Genomic DNA, 25711 nt, shown 5'->3' on the forward strand with positions numbered 1-25711 from the left:
ATGACCCTAGGTTTAAAACCGCGTGTACTACTGATGGAGGCTTCCGTTCACTAGTACTAGTCCGCTAATTTGTTTTTCTCTTTCAGCCCTAGAAAAAAATAGATCACAAGTAAATGTTTTATACATGTATTGGTATATAATGTGCACGTGATATATCCACAACAAGTATCAATAAGTAGCTATATAAAAATAATTTTCCTACAGAATGTTACAAAAAAAGATAAAACCGTTATTTGTTCATCGTTATTAGATTTGAAAAAACGTTTTTTCTATTATCACATTTTATCAATTAATGTATATCATAACGTTGAACGTAGCCATTTAACTTAGACATTAAACGATAATATAATAAATATACCTATAGGTACAATAATATTCTAGTATAGATCAAAACAAATAACTTTGAAAGATTAATGATTTTAACGTCTGAAGCATTTGATTGCTTATCAGTAGACGAAAAAAAAGTTTTTCTCATTAATCCGAGAGTTTCGTTTGTGGAAGTAAAAATCATAATCCCATTCATATTTATTCGTCCAACCTAAATACAGGAACATGCCTACTTCACGTATTCCACCTTTCTGATCCGTTAAACACACAGCGATAAACATAAGAAACGTCTGGAAGTTTGGCCGTTGAAGAGAATGAGGTATTATAGTTTGACCTTTGCGTCGATGGGTGAAATCATATTTAACTATTCCGATAGTATGTACCTAATTACATGTGTTATCATGAATAAAATAATAAACCTAATCTGCCGATTTCGTTTGAAAACGTCTGACTGTCTGATGTATGCATATCAATTATCAATATGTATTAATATATATATTATGACAATAATTGCGTAGCCTTAAATCGCTGCCACAGCATACGTCATGTTGTGTATAGTGTGTACTACCTATGCAAATTAAGCGGATGAGAATCCACGTGCACCGTGCACCACTGCATCGGTCATATAATAATATGTATATATAGTACCTATATACGATGATGTGGGTAAGGAGGGATGAGTTTCTTGTATTCTTTACAACGAGCAATTTCTATTATCATCATTATATATTATGTGCATTGTACATACAAAAAATATAATATAATGTTACCACGGAGTATATAGGCCGCGCGCGCACTCGGTGGTAGGGGAAACCGTCTAAGCGCCCGGCCGATTGAGTAGCGTTACGCGGTCTGAGGGCTCCATTCTTCGGTGCACTCCTCGTCTCGTCGGAAGTCCAAAGGAAGTTAGCAGTAGCAGCAGCGAACACAGACACAGTCTTCACTCTTTGCAAATAAGTTTGTTAACTTGAATAGCACATATTATCAATATGAGGGAAATCGTACACTTGCAAGCCGGACAATGCGGAAACCAGATCGGCGCCAAGGTAAGTCTTAAACCCTTATTACTACCGGCATCGTCCATGGAAAAGTTTATGGTATACAGAGTGATACATTTAAGTGTCTACACTCATCATTTCAAAAAAGTATTATCTTTTTTGAAAATATTTTTTTTATATACATAATTTGATGGCGTTGCAAAAATTACAGAAAAAAACATAAGAGACAATTTTCAACTATACGCTCATCTAAACATTAATTATTCGTTCAAAATTCGATTTTTATGTATCGAAATATTCGGGACATGGAATTAAAAATGTATATTGTCATTCAAAAAATTAATAAACAAACATTTATTACAATATATATTACAAAAATATATTTGTTTTTCAAAATTACTATTTTCTAATGACATCAAATTATGTAACAATAATATTTTCTAAAAGGTTAAAACTATAACTATAAATAATGAGTGTCAACACTTAAATATTCTTTATGCAATTATCATCGTGTCGTATAATAGTCGTAGTACTGTTGAAATTTAGATTATAGGTAGATCGAAATAGCCAAGTTGTTTTCTTATGTTACGTGTCAAAACCTTATTCATTAATCATTATACAAATAGGAAAAATTTTATACCTATGTTTTTAAATATGGTAATCTTTTTGGATTTTAACTATATTATTATTGTTTTATTTTTTGTTTTGAGTAACTGAAATTTTCAAAATATTGTCATAATTCAGTGAAAAAGTAATTTTCTAATTTGAGGGTTCAGTGGTTCTTAGTAAGTAGATGTTACCTCCTTCATTGTAAGGAAGACAATTTTTTATCGTTCGGACAAAATAGATAATATTCTATCCATGATAGGTATTCCACATCGAAAGAGTACAAATATAGTATATTGTGTACAATAAACTCAATTTTGTTTTTAGGCACAAGTCAACGTTTTTTTTTCCATGACTAGGTATGTTTTTGAATCGACATACATTTTCAAACAGACAGTTTGTCAAATCAATATTCCCCCTTTAATATCCACATCGTTTCTTCGAGGTAAAATTTCCGGTTTCACCGATGATTTACCGGTTTTGCGTGTCGAAATCATCGAAAGAAACGGCTCCTGTGACGCGTTGGGCCATGTTGTTCATCTTACAGAAATAATTATTAACATATACCTATAAACCTATAATTAGTACTGTGAATTCAATGCAATATAAAAATGTAATAAAAGAGAAAAAATGACTTAAACATCAAAAATATAAAACAAGTTTAAAAATTAAATTCGTTGTTCTATAATTCAAATTTTTATTTAAAAAAGCTTCGTTATACAATAAGCGAAATTAAATACAGTGTTCTACAAATGCCCAGCTCTTCCTATAGTAATATAGTTAAATATTATAATATGATCGTCCATCTCACGGATCGATTAGCTTCGGAATTCCTCCTCTTGTTCAGTTTTATGTTTTATTCTTTCCGTGACTTTAATGCCGATACATTTTTTAATATTTTTGATTTGTTCGTATTTTAATTTCTTTCTGAAACGTTTTTTAGAGAATTTTAATAATTGTTGGGGGGTTTAAGCCTCCAAAGATCCACTTCCTCTATTTCCGTGTATGATTTCATACAAACATAACATTATTATATACTGTATAATGTATAGTGTATATTGTAGTATGCAAATAATGATCATACATTTGCTGACTCATAAATTGCTTAGAATCTAGTCACCCATAAAGGCACTTGAGTGCCAACACATTTTTTTAATCCTTTTGATTTGTTCGTATTTTAATTTCTTTGTAAAATGTTTATTTAGAGATTTTTTATAATTGTTAGGGAGGGGTCTGAAAACTCGAAAGCTCCACTTCCGCTATTTGCGCATATGATCTTATACAAATATAATGTTATCATACTATATTATAGTGTATACTGAATACTGAATACACTGTATACCTACTGTAGTATACAAATAATGGTCATACGTTTCTGACTCACAAATCGCCAAGCTACTCGTAGATAAAATAATAATATAAATAATCGCCACAGTGATAAGACTAAGACGGCGGCGACTTAATTCGTTTTTAAACGATGCAGTTATAAGCTCATTCTCATTATAATTTTATGCGTATAATATTACGGTTTTAGGTATTTCGATTTTATAAACATGGTCTGCCGGAATCTATCGCCGTTGGTTACTATATATACCTATTGAACGCGATAAGACGACATTCCTGCTTCAGTACACATTATATTTGATCGTTTACGTTTCCACTCCTTGCGTTTGATACACAAACGCATATTATTCTATTTTGTGATATTATTTATTATCGCCTATCCCACGATCGTTCGAAACGGTCAGTGTACACAAAACCGCGACCTTTGTGTGCCCTGTCTATGCGTCAAACAAAACATTGTCACGTCACACTGTGTTTATAGGTAGTTCATATAATTATAATATGTATGTACTTAGTATGCTATATACATAAATGTAAAACAGATAACAACGGCGCCACTACGGTCCGTTGGCTAATATTTATATTATAACGTCCGCACACGCATCACTATAATATTCGTATAAAATATTATTATCATTACTGTTAGAGCTCGAACTTTATAGGTAGTACTGTATAAATACCTACCTACGACCAACGCCCAAAAACATAGGAAAAACGAGTGCAGTTATAACATGCGTTTGAAATTATTAATTTATAAATTCTAAATAATATAATATGATACGCGCAAAAATATGCAATGAGAACCTATTTAGACATTTTCAACAGGTTAAGTCGTGAAATTAATTTATTGCTTGCCTAGCTAAAAAGATATATATCCAATAATCAAAACAATGCAACAGTGTTCGAGCCCTATAACAATCATAATGATTTATAACACAATCTATGTAGGTATCTATAATATTATGTTACTATGTTATAAGTATAACAAACGGCATCGTAAAGTCGTGATCTGAGGCGGTTAGGTTTTGTGTGAAAATTCGATCGAAATTGTAGCTGCAGACTGCAGTGCAATAAGTATATTATATTATTATATATTATACATATTGTGCACGGCGTGATTTCGCGCATCAGCGTCGTCGTGTTCGGGGAGAGCCGAGTTTTTTCGTTTTTATTCTCACCGTAAAATATATTATAATACGTATTATAATATTATTGTAATATACATTTCCGACAGATCGTCGTGGCGTTGCGCACGCGTATGCCTACAGACGTAATTTTTTTGAACGACGACCGCAACAGAAATCTATACAGTATATTATTATAATATATATATGTATATAACTACCGCACGCGTTCGAAGATTCTATGTACCTACATATTATACATATGTATAATGTATATCATAACATAACGACGAGAAGACGCTGCAGCGGATACATATTACATATATATATATTAAAAAATTATAATATATAGAGCGCCGGGAAAAGTAATAAAAGTTCACTGGGGATAATTGCACCTTTACGGACACGCGCGATCTGGATTTCCGGAATTCGAACGGAAACCGGTCCGGCATCGTCAATATAATATTATAATTTCGTTGTTATTATTATTATTATTATTATTATACGGTTAATGTTAATATTACAATCGCGTTTCGCGGTGCAGCATCAGCGTCATAGCAATCGTCTTCGCTGGTGCAGCAAGCGTCCGCCTATTGTGTTAGTGCATATAAATATTTGTTATTCTTCCCCGACTCGCCGGCCTATACCAATATATAATATATATACATTTTTTATACATTATTCCACCGACCCCGTTTTTCGGAATGATTTAAAATAATTTATATTATAATAAATTCTTCGTGACGACGAACGGCGACGGTCGAACTAAAAAAAATATAAAAAAAAATGCGTTTTTGCGTTTTTACCGTTACGCGACGCATACAATATATAATATATATATTATTATTACAATTATTTTGTTAACGGCGGCGGCGGCGGCGATTCACACACGCACACTGTATATTATAATATAATATCGTCATTGTATGCACGACGGTGCTGTAAAAGAAGAAGAAGCAGCAGCAGCAGCAGCAGCAGCAGCAGCTAGCAGTGCAGGACGAAAAGACCCTGACAAATCGGTAGAATATTATTTTAACAATACCACGCTCCCATATAACATATTATACTTTATTTTATATTATATCGAGCACAATAGTCTCCGATCGGAGCAAACTCGGTACACGCGTTATAATACTGTACACGTATAAACATAGTACATATTATAGGTACCCACATAATATTATACAGGTACCTAACCTACCTATACTCTGTGAACGCATCGCCGGCGAGGAGATAAGTTCAACGTTCTGCTCACGTATTTCACGATGATATTATTAATATTATGATGTATAGGTATACGTAGTCGCGCGTCTTCGTCGTCGTCGTCTTCGTCGTTATTATAACACTCACACACATTATATACTATATATATTTATTTATATATTATTATAAGTACGGCGGTGAATGTGCGAGTGTATTGTACATGCCTAGGTATTTTATTATATTGTTATACACGACGTCGTATCGCCCCGGCGTGGTCGAATACGCGAACATAGTATACTCGTTAAAAGCCGAAAAGAACAAATTCGTTTTATTTTTCAATTTAAAATATATCCAATATATATACCTACAATCGCCGATGTATATAGGTATATAATATAGTACTGTGCACGCCGTCCGCGGTTTTATTATAAATTAAAATACGCATACTACGCACGCTGCACCACGCGCATTGTGTATATAGGACACAGCTACCTTATGTGCACAATGCACACAATGTTATTATACGCTATTGCGCTGCAGTTTGTTGCTAGCAGTCTTATCCTTTTCTATATAATACGTAAATATAGTTATTATATGAGGCGTGATCACCAACCATGCTCACTCCCGTTTCTATTTTGATGATGATGCATTTATTCAAAATTTGATTTGGAATTTGTAAGTATAGGTACACTTAAGGAACATATTTTCAATTATTTAGATTTTTTATACCAGCCATACCCGTGGCAATACAAACTTTTTTTTTGTAAAAAATTAAATGTAAATGTTGATGTATTTACATCGATATCTGGAACGAGTATTGTTCATGAATTATTTATGTAATATTAAATATACTAATATTATGTACCTACTGGCTACTAAAGATAATTGGTTCATAATAGGTACAAGTCATAAATGGAAATATATATGGGCCATTATGATAATTTGAAAAAAAATATGGTAATATTAATATTATTCTATCAATGTTTTATAATTTATCCAAATGTAATAAGTATGCTAGCTGATTAAAAATAAATAATCTATTTTATGTTTTTTTAAACCGTAACTATCAGAAATTACTCGTTTGAACTTTGATTTAGAAACATCAAGGTTTTCATAAAAAACATTTGCTTGACAGTTTACAAAATATGTTGTTTACCATGGGAAAAAAAGACATTTATTTTGTTAGTTTGTATCTCCACGGGACACTCACGATGATCGTCTTTGTCACGATGAACAATAATCGATTGTTATCTTTTATTAGGTATATTATAATTATTTTCCCTATAAAATATTATATTGTCATCATCTTATGATAAGTTATCATTGATACATACGCTCTCGAAAACGAGTTGCAACCGATACGATAATGTTGTCACGTTTGGACTCGAATATTCCGATTGTATAACCTACTGCAAGTCTGCAATGCGCCAACGCGGTATTATCTGCGTGATTGCTGATTAATGCAATAATGCATAACATAACGATATTATACATATACCTAGCCAGTGATTATGTCGTGATTTGCGGTAATATACATAATTTTGCACATCATGGCACTCGTGTGTCATTTCAGTGAGCATTTTTTTTCATCATCATATATATTATAGCCGATTATCATTATTTTATCGCGACGAAATACAATAACGACTATAATATTACCGCGGCAACCGCAACGGCGTCAACGTCGTTTGCGTATTTTTTAAGATGGTACACACTAACAACAACTATACTATAATTTTAAATCTGAAATAATGCATAACAATTTAAACAAGTATATAGGTATGCATGAATCATAATTCACGTTTAAACAGTTCCGCATAGTTCACGTAAAAATAAAATAAAATACTAAATTCAAGTTCAAATTAATTAAAAATTGACATTTTACGATATTTTACAACGCATTTCCACAAATAATAATTATCTGTAGGTATAAATAAAAAAAAAAACAAAACATTTTTAATTAAAACTCTGGTATTTATTTATTATAACGTAGAAAATTTAATTTATAAATTATAATTAACAGCAATAACAATAGTACAATATTAGGTAATGATATACAAAAATATATAATTTTCCCAAAATAATTAAAGATAATAATGATAATAATAATTTATGAAAATAAATCTTAATTAGGTATACCATTATCTAGTCTATAAACGTAAAAACATACTTATATATATTTTATGTAGCATGTACTGCACAATATTTTAAAATGTGGAAATTTACTAAAGAAAGGAAATTTGCATGTAGGTATCTACCTAATAGGTTTACAAATATAAGAACAATGAAAAATTATAGTTTCAAAACGTTTTATTATATTAGGTATATACAATAATATGGTCGGAACTTTTTACTAAGAAAGCTCTAAACGTCCCGGGTTCACAACGCGTTTGCTACCGACTCGTAGACCTATTTTGGATGTAAAGAGTGTACTACTATAAATACACGCCTGTTCACTCGATGCCTCGGACGAGTACAACGACCGTAATTATTGTATATTATATATGTCTACTTTCTCGGGATACACAGCAGAGTGTATATATTATTATTATAATTTATATTATAATCGCATGTACCGCAAGCAGTGTACACTGAGCCTGGATCGGAAAGATCTAATCTAAAAATCTGATCAGAAAACGTTCCGGACCGAAGGGCGAAGAGTCGTTATATTATGCTGCAGTTTTGTATTATTAACGCGGTGTATCGCGGTAAATCATCAAAACCACTACGCACCATAGATCTTTAAATTGTTATAGATAACTACCGATTCAACTCCGGCTACAGGGGCTATTAGTATAACGTAATGTTTACTTGAAAAAGGTTTATAATTTTATGTACATATAGGTAGGTTAGGTATATAGCACCTATTTTATAATTACATTTTTTTTTTTAAAAATTGGTCCGATCTGTTTGTATGTTTGCTTTAAAATGTAATTTAAATCACATTTTGCTGACGACCAAGTCCGTGGAGTGCGGATTCCGGGTCTCGTGTTCAATCCGGTGTGCAGGGGTTATTTCTGGCATTCTATCGTACGTTAGTATAGCGATATATTCGTATATAGTATATACCTCGAAGATTAAAGATATCTTCACTCTTCGTATATAGTACTATATAGACAACAACAAAAAATGCATCACAGAGACGTAGTTTATTTCAACCGACGGCAGATTTTTACCGTAGCTCGTGCAACATTATTGTATAAATAACACCTAGCCGCGCTGGACGGTAACTGCAGCGCGTTGACGAAAGACTATTATTGAGACCTAAGTAGAGTTTAGAGAAAAAAAACACCGGCCGTGTGCGTCGAAAAGATAAATCGCCCCACGGTTTCCGAGTGCGACGACGTATAAGTATATACATTTTAATAATATTATACACATTACACACACAAATCCATCGTCAGACCAGGTCGGTCTGGAGTGCGTCAAAAGAACCAAAATAAACATTGCGTGCACACACACATGCACACACACGAAAAGTCTTTCCTGACAGCGTTCCAGACGAGTCCCCTGGAATGTTTATTTTTGGTCTTCCCTCTGGAACGCGAGCGCGCAGAACCTATACAGGATAGATATAATTATATGTGACTCGTCTTCGCCGCCGCTGCCAATTATTTTATTTTTACATCTTAAAAAGGACCAAGAGACACTTCCGCCGCCACACACGGCACGCACGTAGACCTCCTCCTAATAATAATTGTTACACTGCACGTGTTTGAACGCGTAATATTATTATAAAGATATTACAGCAGTGTATGCTATCATATACGCTTAAATACCGCCGCGGCGTCGGGGGTTCTTCCATCGGCGCCAGATACGACGTTTAAACTGTTTCAAGTATAATATTATATTATTTTACCTAATACAATTTTATGTTTTACCAGAGGTCGGTTTCATATCGGTCGTAAAAAAATGCGTCGCTTTGGTAGTTTGAAGTTTCAATGCCTATATTATATTTTATAGAAGCTCAATACTATACGAGTATAGAGTATAGACGAGTAAATAAATTAATTTATCGATAAACATTGAATTACAGTACCTACAATAAATAAAAAAATCGATTACACACATCAACAATAATTTGTAGATACTTGACAAACTCCGGTCTGTTCTGTTCTATGGAAGACGGAAGTCATACTTAAAATAATTCAATAAGTTGTAATGAAATGAACATATATTATTTTAAATCAAACTATTATTATTTTGCAATCGTAAACGACTTTTAACCTTTACATATATATACGTATCTACAATAATTATTTGTTCAGGATTTTTGTTTTACATTTGCAGACTTCAACGCTAGATCTTAATATATTAATCAAAAAAATTGTTCAATTTTTGATCTTCATGATCGTATGACATCTTAAGACATTATTTTAACTTTAGTTGAAATCTTAACTCATCGCATATCGAATATATTCGTTAGTGGGGTACAAGTCAGTGTATGTCAATTATTATTAAGTAGAGAGTCCAAGAATAATATAGTTTTCCAATATTATAAGACATTACGGTTTCAACGATTAAAAAAAATAAATATTAGTGAGACGATATTATATACACTTGAAAGGCATATTGTAATATTGGTAGTTTTACGGTAATGATGGTAATAATTCGTGTCAAATTTTTTTCAAATGAGTTCGAAACTTAACGCGGCATGTATAGGTATAGACTGTATATGCTATAGCCCTGTAATAATACTAGAGCTATTACCCTCTGTGGGTCTGCAGCTGATTAATGATTATTATATAGCTGTCACTGATTATTATATACTATTATATGTTACGTACCGGCGAAAAATTTTTTTATAGCCTCCCACGCACACGTTTGTCGCTTCGTCGTTTACCGCGGTATAATATTTAGAAGAAAAAAAAAATGTAAACCGTACGATTTACAGTAACCGCTTGTTGGCGCTTATTATATGCGTACGTTTTCCATCTCGTCGCGTCCAAAACCCGATCTTATGCTCAGATGTAGGTAATAATATATGTATAATAAATGTACACGCATATACTGCTGTCGAGTGTAACATAATATAATACCTGGTAAATTATGGAGTCGTATGTACAACGAGCGCGTTTACCTAAACGCGTTAAGATTTTTTTTATTACCGATTCCGCTGCGGTCTTCGCAGTTTGCGGGCAATTTGAATTTTTAATTTTTCGCGCGTCACCGATGCTGCGTCGACGGTCCGGTTACTTTCAAATACAAAATAATATATAGGTACATTCGCTGTTATTAAAAAAATAATAAGTCGACGAGTGTTTTTTTTTTTTTTTTATATATTTTTATAATTGTATACGCTTCGGTTCTAATCCGTTACAATAAAGCGGTGCAGACCGGCAAACCGTGTCATATATTATACTTATCATATAATATACTTTACACAAACGATAACTGCGTAGCGTTTCCAACTCACGTTTATATTATCTACGCGCATAGGATAATATAATATTATCAAAACTTGCACAGGATACGCACACCTACGCGCGTGGAGGATAATATACAAATACAAATTCCTGCGCGGGACTACTGCAGAACTGCAGAAGTCTATATATAGGTACCATATATAATAATATGTGCGTGCGTCATAGAATTATTGATTATATTGATTCGCCATTTCCCTAGTAAAATTATGATGCGACAACAGCCGAGTGACAGGCGCGTTATCGTCGCTGCCGCAGTATTCAGAATTCCCGTGGTCAAACTATGGAAAAATAATTTTTAAAAAACGTGTATTTTCAAATACAGGTAGGTTTTTTACGATTCAAATTTTCGTATATTTTTAACAATTTATTAGCATTCTTCGACCGACGGAAAACAATTAAGAAGTAGATAATAATATATAGGTGTATAATATGTGTTTATCATGATATATTATATTATTATAGAAATCGCTATAGGAAAAATTTCTGCAGTGCTCGTGCAATTGCAGGCAGTTAAAAACGGACTTATAGAAATAAATCATATAATATACACTCTTATCGTGTAACGATACTTATCGCATACACACACATATTCACTGTAGGCACACAACCGTCAACCACTTATTCTTATGTATATATACCTACATACCTACTTACCTACCTGTAAGTATATAGCATGTTGTATGAACCTACGTTGTTATACAAGTGTGGTTATCGTAGATTTTCGAAAAAAATCGTACACTGAGTGCGCGTTTATGAATCGTTTATAACACAACTGTGTAAATCTTATCCGTTTTTATTTTCTTTCCAGACCTATTATGTGTCGCCGCTCGTATCATTAGTGCGAACAACTAATCGGAATGTATAATATACGGGATACACAAAAAAATGTATACCTACCTTTTAAATTTTTAAGTATGTCTGCGTATGTAGCCGATGACTAATATGATAATATAATAATGCGTACACTATATAATACTTCACTCGCCACTTATACGTTCTACACGGCCAATCCCTTAAAATGATATGATTTTCAATTTCCTGGTGACGACTATATAGCTATAGTGTTATTAAATAAAAGGCGACGCGTGTAATGTATGTGTAAACATGTCATGGGTTTTTCGGTTTTTATGCGTTCCACAAAATGTGCCACCCGCCCCACTATATGCTTAAAGTCTACACTAAAATCTACAGTTCGTAAAAATTAAATAAATTCAAACGGTCTAGGGTCTGGTATTCGAAACTTAGGGCGCCTCGTAAGTTCCGTATAAAAACGCACTTAAACGGTTCGTATTGAATAGGCCTATATATTAAAATATATTGCCCTAAAATAATAATAATAATAATAAAAACCATTCTAAAGTATGCATTTCATTGAGTGGTCGTAAATAATAAATACTTACATACAACATACCCGCGCCCTGTGGTATGTATAAAATGTATAAACAAAAATATCTGTTAGGTAAAATGTGTCATTATTATTTTTGTGTACATAAAACAGTTTATATAATATAAATACTGTAGTGTGTATAATGTATATATTAAACATTCGAGGTTGGTTTTATATAAGAACTAAGAAGTCATAAATTAATATAGCCACTAGACCTTAAAATTGAAATATGAATAAAGTGTAAAAATGTGCCATCGATAAATAGTTTAGTACGTTGAATTTTGAAACTATATTATGTCTTCTGTAATAGTTATTCTTATCATAATAAACTGTTGCTATCTGCTTATAACTAATATAAAATATTGTATAAATATTCTGTATTATTCTGTGTATATACTATGTAACTAACTAACTAGTAACTAAGTATATTATAATATAGTTTACAGATTAAACGAGTATAAAGTAAGCATAAAAAATGCTTATAAATAATAATTGTCCTCTGAAACTGTCATCAGCCGTTCGAATTATGCATTGCTACTTTTTAGTGTTTTTTCTTCACACACACACAGCTGACAACGACAAAAAAGTTATCGTAAAATATGTATGATCATCGATTTCAATCGTAAACAATTTAAACCGGCTTCGAATATCCGCAAAACGGTTGTACGGAAGAAAGAAAAAATACGATTTAAGAAATACATTAAAAAAAAGAAAAATGTCTAATATAGCCGTTATAACTGTTCGTTTTACCGGCAACTAGCGCATATATTATAATCTATATATAGCTTAGGTGTCTCCGCGTGTACCACCTATATACACATTTATACATTTAATGTTAATGTCAGACTCGTTTAGCGCACGCAGGTCATCATCGTGTGTATGTAAACGAATAAATGCAGTTCTGTCAAAAACGACGGCGGCGGCGGCAGAAGTCGGGTTTAGGTAGATCGTTAAAAAAAAAATCATATCATTATACAAGCCGCCGAAACGTTTACGTTTTTTTTTCCTGCAAATAATAATAATACCCATACTCTACGCGTGCCTTGTACGTCTCACACACAATCACAATCAGCCCGTATATAATAGTGTTTTCGCATGTGAAGTTGAATTTCCACACGGCGCATAAATTGAATAACAACTATAAAAATGTGCGCACAAATTATACCACGAAACTGCACGCGTCAAAAACACTGCACGAAACACCTCTGTCATTGTACATTTGTATTTTGTACCTTAATAATATATACAGAGTGATCCTTTCAATTGGTCGCTCTAATTTCCTGCATGTTTGACAATGAAGGTGTATCGAAAAGTTATCGAAATACACTAGGTATCATCCCCGTTCTTGTGTTATGAATAATACTTAAATATATTATGTGCTTACAGATGCACAAACAAAGCGTTGCACTGCTATACAAGTTATGACTAAAATCTAGTAATAATTTTTAATTTGTATTTATTAATATTAATGTTTATTAATTATATGGGTCCTGTCAGTTTTAACTCTTTGCCAATTGATGGGAAAAAAATATTTTTAATGGTACCTAATATTAATATAATAAAATGTATCAATGATGTTTTATTTAGTGAACTAAATCAATGTTTACTATAAGTAAAATATATACATAGGTATTATAGTCTTTTTTTGTCTCTTTTTACTATACAGTGTTTGCTATTATTTGTTATACAATGCAATCTAATTAAATCACATGTGTGTATATTACTCCCTAGTCCCTACACCAACACAAGTTTAGCTTAAGTTGTAGGTAATTGTTATTATTTCTTTAATTACTCTGTAATTATTTTGTGTTAATCAAATAATAAAAAAATCTTTCAATTCAAAATTCAAAAAAAAATATAATACTTGATATATATTCTAACAATTTGACCTACCAGCATCATCACCCGCACAATTCGAAGGTGATAGGAAATAGGAATACTAGATACGTCTTGACCATGGCCGGGATATAGCAGTCAAAGCCAATTTGAACTATATTGAGAATTAAAACAATGTATGGTAGGTGGCAGGTATACTTTAAATGTCATAATAAAAACCAGCATTCAGAAAATTCAGCAAACTTTCCAAAAAAGTATTGATATTTAAAACTTGTGAAATAATGAACTACAAATGTTAGCACTCCTTGCCATTTTATTCCACTCATCCAAACTGTATACCCATATGTAATAGGTACTAATCAAATATTTTATATTTATACAAGTCAAAATGATTATTAGAAATGTGTATTCGGCTTTCAATTATGTAATGAAAAATGTAAAAGTTGTCGTTATTGCGAGTAACAAAACGCTATAGTGAAAAACGGTATAAGAAAAGTGGGTAATTTTGAATTATCCTCAAAATTGTGTTTTTTACAAAATCTGATCACCTTGTATATTATTATGGTGATACAATTAATTATTTATAATATGTATTCCCAATATTAGATATATCTGTTTGCTGTATTGTTTTTATAACATTTTTCTTATTTTAAACTATTAAGTTTTTGCAATTATAGGTGGGGGGTACCTACCTTAATAATTTGTTGCAATGAAATAAACCTAAATTCTCGTATATTAAAGCTCGTGTAAATTATAAATAAATAAATACCTGTTTGGCGTGGTACGCGCGTGTGTTATTTATTAATTTATTTATCATACGCCGTTGGAATTAATAATAATTATAGTTAAGACTCGCGCGGTCAACGCTGCGTATCCCGGAGACGCCACCGTACGTTATTATATTACCACGGTCCGGTGTGTACGACCGCGGGCAGGTTCAGATTTAGTGATTTACGCCCAAAAATTGCTGGTATCTATATGCGAATATCGGAGCGATTGTAAATCTACCGGTACAATTATATTACAAGAAAATAAAACAAGTAAATTCCACTGGCATTCATTTTGTAAGTAAAAATAAATGTAACCAAATACCTAGGTATATTATTTTAATTTTTTAATTTGACTAGACACATTTTCCTTACTACTTTAAGGCCATAAATAATCACACAGTGTTAATGTCACTTACCAATTTTATTGCTTAAAAGTTTGATTTTTGTTTATTATATCGTATATTATCGATATTATGATGATAATAATATGCACCTAATGTTGATGTAATGATGTATATTTAGTTTAAGCTTGAAATTTGATAAACAATATTAGCTATTATACTCCAATGGCCACTGTATAGCCGATTATACATTCTTTGAATGAAAAAAATTTAAAAAAAAAAGCGTTAATGGCGGTCAGCGTGCTTAATGGTGAATCACCCTCTATGCGTATATCTATATGTATAAGTATATTTTATAATACCTATGTCGTATAGGCTATATTATGTACCTATTTGAAACGATTTTCGACGGAAATACGCACTCGTCACTCGCGTAGTCACGTGGCATATTATTATCTATAATGATTTCTCTGGTGTTATTCATAAACGAAAAACAAAAAAATATATATATATTTGCAACAACAACAATAATAATAAAATACGGTGTATAGGTACGCGTTTCTCGCATTAGTCATTGCTGCGGCGGCGAATCCATTCCGCCGAAATCACACGAAATTACGTCGTGCCGCGACGGTTAGTACCTACATTATGTTTATAGCTGGTATATAGTGGTATACGCATCATTCGGAAACGGGCGTTATTAAAAAGTCGTTTAACGGGTGCTTAAAGTCATCTCCGAAGGGGGTGGTCGTCGTCCGTGGGAATCGGAACCGGTTTCCGCGGTCGTCGGCAAACGGTATACTACGAACTTTCCTCTATAATAATAATATACGGTAGGAGCGATTTTTAGCCCTCGAAACGTCGTCATTATAACATTTAATAATTATTATTACATAGCTGCATCCTGCAAGCGGTTGAAAATCTGACTTTATATGTTTTTTACACCGCGAATTTGTATTCACCGTGAAGTGTCCGACCTCCGACGTCTACATTTATTGTCAGATTTCAGAAATTTCGCATTGACAATACGATTATTGTCGTACAATCGACGTGTACAATGACACACGCGTTAAACGTCTGTTTTTGGTCTACACAAAATATATATTACAATGTGCAGGTGCGTTGGTGCGTATAATGTGGTATAGTGCGAATATTAAATAACGATTAGAGTAGAATAACCTTCTTCGTGTATATGTAGTGTGTTGTAGTTAGTTTACTTACCTATAATATGGTAACTGATTTTTTTTTTACCAAGGGTAGGTACAAACCATTAACACAAAATTACAGACGTCTTAATGGGCTAATTCGAATTCGTGTCTGTAAATAATGTATTATATTAGGTAGATATTTGGTATGTAGTATTTCATTGATGAGGCGTGTAGTGCCCCAAGAACACATTTTGTTTTATAATGAAATGTTATGGAAAAATATAATGTAAGGAGAGATGCCGTAAATTTTCTGCTAAAGGACGCGCTATTTTGAGAAAAATACATTTTTACTTTTTTAAATTTTTGATAGTAATTAAATGATACTATCATCATATACATAATAATTATTAATCTGAATACACAATTTTCAAATTTTCAATTTTACCAGAAAAATATAGAGTTAATTGGAAGTTAAAACATAATATTACATTTATATAGACTATGCCCTATATGATTCAATCGCCCAGACGTCGTGTTTACCGGCATAAAATATAATATTTTATCGGACATGTGTCAATACATAGTACTAATGGTCATGTGTGTGTTTTTTTTCTTACAGTTCTGGCAAGTCATATCCGAAGAGCACGGAATCGACTACACAGGATTCTACAAGGGCACGTCCGATCTACAGCTGGAACGCATTAACGTTTACTACAACGAAGGGTCTGGTAAGTCGCTCTACAACGTTATATCTTAACCTTTAGACGTAACGCACATTATAAAGCCATCATAATGTGATGCACATAATATTATATACATATTATAGTGTGTAGCCTCATGTGTGCAATATCGCAATATAGTAATATACACGAGTATTATAGGACGTACTTTTTATTATCGCCCGGTCGTCGGGGTTATTCAACGACGAGGCCAATCGACGATAATTGTTATTTCGTCGCGTATCATACTCACGTCGATATACGACGGCTTCAAACATTAATGTATAGTAATATTATGTATTATACGAGCACCACAATTAATATAAAATTGTATAGTATTTACGACGGCGGTCAATGATTATTACTACCGCGTTTATAGGCGGATAACTATGCGGGAGGATCGTGACATCGTATGTTACCGAGTACGCACCGCGTGTATAATAATAATATATTAATATATAAACATATGAACACAGCGCGGGTGTATCATCATAATTCATAAACGGTTTTAAATTAATGTTTAAGACTTCAGCTTTCTACGATGTCTCTATATTATAAACGCCCTGTATATATCAAGCGTGCTGTACCGTCCGTGTTTTGGCGACCGCCCATGATATAATATTCTGGCGAGCATACCTATATTATATACCTTGTATTAATGTTAATATTTAGGTAGGAGCCTATATTATGATATAACAAGCATAGAAATCGATTAAAATTCTCCATCGGCCAGTCGACGCAGGCCCGACAATAATACGTACCTATAATAGGTATAGCGACTTGCGTGAACTGCAGTAAATTCATTACAATCACGAAATATTGTAAGCTCGACACCGATTATTCAGGTCCATAGATAAAATAAATTTGAGAAGCGAACAATAATGATGTGGACGAGATTTTTATTAGATATACATCACTACATCAGAGTATCAGACCTCCGTTTAAACAGCAGTGTCCAAATCGTTTAAATTGTTTGATTAAATATTAACCACTATCCAGGGGACATTAATATCATGATGATCAGATGACGATAATATTCATTAGGTATATAGGTAATTCTGTATCTTCCGAAAATGCATTTCTTACGTTTTAATTTCGTATTAGGTATGTAGCCTGTGAAAATGAATTGCATAAACCTTTTATCAGTTTATCATGAAACTACTAGAAGATATTGAGTGCCTATATATATGGTTTGATTATTTCTTTAAAAACCAACAACTAGTACCTATAGGCTTTCACTATTATTAATTTAAAATCATTATTTTATCAATAATATTATAATATTTTATGAATTATTTTAATTTTTTATTTGTAATAATACAGTCTGGAATTAAAATAAGTACCTACTTAAAATATTCCATAATAATAATATATAAACCGGCAAAATATACAAACCCCGTATTATTATAGTCTATAGACTAGAACAAAAGTCTCGATGTTATTCATATATAGACAGTGTTTGGCAAGTTCCTTATAAAAAGGAATTCGTTCCGTTCCTTGTTCCTTAAAAAAAGAATTCGTTCCTTTGTCGTTCTTTTGGAAAATGAACGAGTTCCTTTTTTAGTTCCAAATAAAATAAAAAATTTTATTTAATCGCTTATGTTTTTTTTTTTTCATATGCATACTTCTTTAATTTTTAATTATAATATTATATAACTACAAGTAGGTACATATTTTATAATTCTATTTTGAGATTTTCTTCAAAATTAAATTGTTGGCCTACGTATGTCGATTGTCTTAACGTCGATACTCGATAACAATCACTAATTAGCAATATATATTATACACATTAAAAAAAATATATCTTAATTTACATAATTATCTGTGTAAATTATTGGAACTAGAAAAAAACGAACAATTTTGTTATTTTTCCTTGAAAAAAAGAACTAGTTCATTTTCTCGTTCTTTTTTTATAAATGGAATTCGTTCCAGGAATCCGTTCCTTTTGGAACTCGTTCCTTCCAAACACTGTATATAGGTAGAAAATGTATCCGTGTATAAAGTTTAAGGGCCAACTACACGGTGGTGTAGAGAATAAAGTCGATTTATGTGTCCATAGATTATACCACTATTTAATGTTTATAATAATATATTGGTACCTATATGGCTATATACTAGCTAAGTATTTCATATCATATCTACTATGTAATAATTATACTAAAATTGGTCGGAAAATGAGTGTTTTTTATTGAGTAAGCTATACATTTACCGCATCAAAATAAACGATCGAATACTCAAAAACATCAAACCTGCACGCAATAACAAAATTCATGTGAACCTCAGCTCTAAGACTGTATAACTATAATACATATCAATATTGAAGTACCTACTGAAAAAAAATTCACACCAGCCACTGTTATGTTTGTATACATTGTATAATACTGTAACAAAAATGTACTCTCATATGATGACAAAATTGTACTAAATACACATTAGGTACTTGGGTTTAGGCAGCTATAATACGCGTTATTTTACGTTCACTATAATTATACTGATAAACCAATGTAATTATATTATACACGTGTGATGGTAGACAAAGAAAACCAAATTGATGCGACACAGTCTGTCTGCGGTTTGGCTATAGCTCTGCTGGTTTCGTGTTCTTTTTCGATTTACCTATAATTTTAAACTTGTAGGCGTGTACGCGAGAGACGAGAACAATGTATTGTCAATACAGTATTGAGATAAGTTTATACATTAAACTGAAGGAACATTATACGAATATATATCTGTACACGTACTTACGATTATTATTTTGTACTTCGTATTATCTATATGTATACGTAGAATGAAAACAATTAAAAAAAAAAAAAAATATTTAGCTTATACGGTTGCCGGTTAGTATAATTTTTCACTGCAACTCGTCTTTTCCTATTTATATTTTCATCAACCATCGTATAAACACGTTTGCAAAAATACCGCCTATTTTACGCACTTTTATTTTGTCAATAACAATAATAACAATAAATAATAATATTTAAATTAAATTCAGCCGTGTATAAATAAATAATATTTATGATTATGACTTAAAAAAAATATATATTTTTAAATGGAACAATTTATTTAATTATTCATTTTATTTTAATTAATTTTGTTTATGGTTTAATGTACCTGTACATATATATCTATAAATAAAATCAGTCATTAAGTGATTCATTTTATTTTAATGAAGATGAATAAGTACTCATATAATAATATAAGAAAAGGTATAAGGTACAATCGACACTATTAAAGTGCATTATTGCCGATAGTTTAACAACCGTTTTTGTGATCGTGTATTTTAAAAAGTACAAAACAATAAAACACTGATAATAGGTATAATAGTTATGTATGCATAACGATGATTAGATGAATATTGGATAGTGAATGCGTACGTAACTACTCGGCTACGGCTACTATTCAGTATTCTTTAATTAATTATAATTACTATAGTTTATACATCTTGTACATATAATCAATAATTTAACTGCAGAAACTCTAATAGTAAAAAATTTTATGTTTGTGTCGATTATGCCTACCAATCAAAATAATATCTGATTGACTTGCAGTAATACGTCAATATAAGAGATTAAATGCTTATACATTGTTAAAAGTCGACAACCATATCATAATATTAGCACAAGTACAAACGAGCATATTATGCCAAAAAATAATTTATTTTACGGAATGCTCTGCAGTAAAATTATTTGGTTTTGTGAATAAAAAAAAATGTTGTTAAGTAGCTCATACCAGCTGTTTAAACGACTTATGTAACCCACCAATTATTACATATATACCATTAGTAGGTACGTCTAATATATTATAACCTTATTATTATTTATTACATTTATTATTTACTATAATAATATGTAGTAAATCATAACGTATTATAAACACAACTTGCGATATGACTCTTGATTCACATTTTGCTGGTCTTTCTAGCCGCCAACCGTTCGGAAGGTGGAAAATATGTGCCACGAGCCGTCTTACTCGACCTGGAACCCGGTACCATGGAGTCCATCCGGTCCGGACCTTACGGCGCGCTCTTCCGGCCGGACAACTTCGTGTTTGGTCAGTCGGGCGCCGGAAACAACTGGGCCAAGGGCCATTACACGGAGGGCGCCGAACTCGTGGACGCCGTGTTGGACGTGGTGCGCAAAGAGAGCGAGAACTGTGACTGTCTACAGGTATATAAAACGATTTTTTTTTTATTATTATAAAACAAGAACATATACAATCTGTAATAATCTATACAATGGGTAATATGTGGGATACAAGTATACAAGACGGGACGGCGTGATAGAAGGGGGGGGGGGTCCAATGACCCTACTTCAAATAAAACGATTTAAAAATATATTTTAACTTTAGATATAGATATTAGATACGTCCTATAAATATTGTCTTGTCCAAAACCCACCAGAGTTAGCACTCATTGTATTTCGCGTATACAGCCCGCGCGACGACAAAAAAAATTCGAATTTTTATTTTCTGATATATTTGCAGTGCGATTATTACAATATATTTATGATGATGTTATAACTTATAAGCATTAATCGTAAACAATATAAACATATAAATTATTTATATTGTATATATTATAGATAGCTGGTAGATGCTATACGTCGCGACGGTGACCTAAGTTTGGAAATCGTCCAAACATATATTATAAGATTATTTTATAGGTATTATAGGTATACCTATTATAAGGTTATAATTTTACATTATACAAAGTATATTTGCTATATTTAACACGAGTTACTGTGCGACGGACTCCCGCGTTTATATTGTTTCCTTATGCATAACTTGGTATATATTTACCATATATATTTTCCATATATATTTATTTTAAATTTTTAATAAAGACGTTATATTTGTACAAATAAATCCGAAACTTGTGCGATGTAAAATATACAGTATATAAGTATAATATATATATTTTACGTTTTAACACGGATCGTGTACATTTACAAATTTATGAGTTGCCGCGGTTATCGATTGAAAATTCACCGATGTAAACTCCAACTCCACCTGTCTATATAGTTACCTATCTTTATTGCATTTTTTATAATTCTCTAATACGCTTATATTTATTAATATTATCACGTGAGGCCGTGACGGATATTAAATATTTTGGCTAATACTATAGTAGGTACCTAACATTTACGCTGTAAACCTTAATTATATTTAAATTTAAGGTATACTTTGATAAATCTACAATAAACAGTATTCTGATACTTGTCCATTAAGTCTTAAGTTGGTATCGGAACTTAGTGCTACAACTTTAAATCATGCATCAATATTTTGCTACGAATTTGCTACATCTACCCCGATAACAAACGAAATAATTTCAATGGAGAAACATAAAGAAATTACCTTTTTATCACACTTCAAGAAATAATTGTTACAAATACGAGCCTATTAGGTACTTATCTATACTAATATATAAAATGATAGCGTTTGTTTGTATGTTCAGGATAAACTCCAAAACTACTGAACCGATTTCGAAAATTCTTTCACCAATAGAAAGCCACATTCTTTGTGAGTGTCATAGGCTAATTTAAAAAGGGAATTGATCACCCCCCGGTAGGTGCTCAAACAGGAATTTTGAGATTTACGATAGAAATGTATGTTTATTAATGGTTGCTATGGGTTATATATATATATATAAATTAATGTTTGTGGGTAGATTAGACCTCTGGGAAGAAGATAGGCAAATTTTAAAAGGGTTAAATTTGTTTTTTATATTTTAGTACCGTTATAGGTTAGGTTAGGATTTTTTATTAATTAATTATATTAATCAACCATAAGTGGAATTAAGTAAAAACGACAAACTTGGTATAACTTTGATACTTTAGAGTTAAATCCATACAGTTACGCACAAACAGTACGTTTGATAATATACTGCTGTGAATCAGAATTTTTATTCCAGGCAACAGGAAAGTTAAGATACATTTTGAACACCATAGGTACACCCGTACACCGAATATTAAATAACGAATTGAACAAAGTTTGAGTCATATAGAGTTGGTACATTTAACGGGCAACGAAGTGCACGGGATCAGCTATAGTTTGGTATAATATTCTAATGTCCTGTATACTCCTTTGGTATCTTTATAAGCTTTTAGACTTTTGCAGAGTAACCTTCATACTAATTACCATTTCAACTCATTATGACTACCTACGATGGTTACGTCTTATACGTAATACGCGTTCACAGAACGCTGAAAGCGTAATTTTTTAATGTTTCCAAAATGTGTGGGGACAGTTAAAGGCAATTAGGGAAATATTTCCGGGGGGCTAGAATTGCATCAGCAGCACTGACTAATATATAAACAATTATAATATAATCATATTAATCGATGGTCGGTTGTCGCTGCAGGGATTCCAGTTGGCGCACTCGCTGGGCGGCGGCACCGGTTCCGGACTGGGCACACTTCTGATATCGAAGATCCGCGAGGAGTACCCCGACCGCATAATGAATACGTACTCGGTGATGCCATCTCCAAAGGTGTCGGACACGGTGGTGGAGCCGTACAACGCGACGCTGTCCGTGCACCAGTTGGTGGAGAACACTGACGAGTCGTACCTGATCGACAACGAGGCGCTGTACGACATATGCTTCCGGACGCTCAAGCTGACCAACCCGACGTACGGTGACCTCAACCACCTCGTGTCGCTGACAATGTCCGGCGTGACCACGTGCCTCCGGTTCCCCGGTCAGCTGAACGCCGACCTCCGCAAGCTGGCGGTCAACATGGTCCCGTTCCCCCGGCTCCACTTCTTCATGCCGGGATTCGCGCCTCTCACGGCCCGCGGCAGTCAGTCGTACCGGGCCATGAGCGTGCCCGAGCTCACTCAGCAAATGTTCGACGCCAAGAACATGATGGTCGCCTGCGACCCACGACACGGCCGCTACCTCACCGTCGCCGCCATATTCAGGTTGGTATATGGCCGTGCATGTACGCAGTACACATGACTACCAATGTCCTATGTATAATTTATTATTATACCTACTGACTCGTGGGTGCAAATAGCACAAATATTTTTTTTTTTTGGTTACGATATTTTTTGGGTTATGATATTGATTGAAAAAAAATTGTCTCCAATTCAAACATCTATTTTTCTTTTGTTTATGGTAGTTACTAGTTTCAGTAGGTAGACCTATAATAATTATAACCTCCTTAAAATTGCAGTACACCCCTAGGTCTTTTCGTCATTCAAAATCATATGGCTTTGTCTCAACATAAAATGTATTTGCTGTGCTATTTTTGTGAATGTGTACAACAAACATGCGCAAATGCTACAAGTCATCTGCCCCACCACTCTCACTCTTAACAAAGAATATTTTTGATTAAAGTGAATAGGTTACCTGACTTACCTAAATTACTGGCCATAGGTGGAACTGTATACAATAATAAATCGTAGTCATATATTTATTACCAATTTTTCTGTTATTTAACGAAAATACTTAAATGCTTGGACTATAAATTATATTCGCAAGCACCCAAGTGCCAAGTGGTGTCTTTCTTATATAGGTAATAGGTGCATCATAATATTAACTAATATGGACAACATTACGATGGATTGGTTAACCGAGGTGGTCGTCGCACACGACCATAATATCCTTTTTCGAGTTAATATTTTATGCATTCAACTCACAGGGGTCGCATGTCCATGAAAGAGGTGGACGAGCAGATGTTGAACGTGCAAAACAAGAACTCGAGCTACTTTGTCGATTGGATCCCAAACAACGTGAAAACGGCCGTTTGCGATATCCCGCCATGCGGTCTCAAGATGAGCTCCACGTTCATCGGAAACACCACGGCCATCCAAGAGCTGTTCAAGCGCATATCCGAACAGTTTTCGGCCATGTTCAGAAGGAAGGCGTTCTTGCATTGGTACACCGGCGAAGGTATGGACGAAATGGAATTCACCGAAGCTGAATCCAACATGAACGATTTGATCTCCGAATACCAACAGTATCAGGTACAGTTCGGTTTACAAATGTATTATTATTTTTTTTTTTTTTTTACAAGATATTTTATCACATAAGATCAAGAACCACTTATTGTACCTATTAATAGGTGTTTACATATGAATATAAATAAATATATGTAAATACACCTTGGTAGATAACCTAACCTACCTATTTTCTAATATGCCTGTTGTTATCTTGCATTACAGGAGGCATCGGTGGACGAGGAGTACATAGAAGAAGAAGAAACCGAAGAGACAGATATGTGCGATTAAACTTATTTCTGTAAGATTCATCGTTCTAATGTAACCTTAATTTATGTATTTTTTTTTTATATAGAAACATATTATATATAATTTTTCTCAATTAAATTATTAAACATTTTGTATTTGATTTTAATTAAGTTTTGTATTTTAATAGTTTATGATTTATATATATATATATTATATATTATACATTTTAATCAATAAACCATAATCAGCGTTTAAAATGCAAGTTATAATTAAATATAATAATAATAATAATAAA

The 25711-nt window shown here is 32.7% G+C and overlaps 1 protein-coding gene across 2 annotated transcripts; it reads left to right on the plus strand.

The window, feature by feature from the left end:
* Nucleotides 1-1177: 1177 nt before the first annotated feature.
* LOC132947263 (tubulin beta chain-like) lies at nt 1178-25582 on the plus strand. Of its 2 annotated transcripts, none has more exons than XM_061017516.1 (6): nt 1178-1373; nt 17130-17238; nt 21151-21395; nt 23588-24147; nt 24870-25194; nt 25393-25582. In XM_061017516.1, exons 1-6 carry the CDS (start codon nt 1317-1319, stop codon nt 25456-25458), a joined length of 1362 nt encoding a protein of 453 aa, XP_060873499.1. In that variant the 5' UTR covers nt 1178-1316; the 3' UTR covers nt 25459-25582. The 2 variants fall into 2 exon arrangements, with proteins under 2 accessions (XP_060873499.1, XP_060873500.1); XM_061017517.1 differs by lacking the exon at nt 1178-1373 and adding an exon at nt 9412-9415 and having other exon boundaries at nt 17128-17238.
* Nucleotides 25583-25711: the final 129 nt, after the last annotated feature.

This window comes from Metopolophium dirhodum, chromosome 6 (genome assembly GCF_019925205.1).
Source record: "Metopolophium dirhodum isolate CAU chromosome 6, ASM1992520v1, whole genome shotgun sequence".
NCBI lineage: Eukaryota > Metazoa > Arthropoda > Insecta > Hemiptera > Aphididae > Metopolophium > Metopolophium dirhodum.

What these genes read in the sequence shown, in the direction of transcription:
- LOC132947263 (XM_061017516.1), top strand. Translation starts at nt 1,317, where the DNA reads ATGAGGGAAATCGTACACTTGCAAGCCGGACAATGCGGAAACCAGATC. An exon ending in GAAACCAGATCGGCGCCAAG is followed by an intron (nt 1,374 to 17,129) that starts GTAAGTCTTAAA and finishes TTTTTCTTACAG; the next exon opens with TTCTGGCAAGTCATATCCGA. An exon ending in CCGAATACCAACAGTATCAG is followed by an intron (nt 25,195 to 25,392) that starts GTACAGTTCGGT and finishes CTTGCATTACAG; the next exon opens with GAGGCATCGGTGGACGAGGA.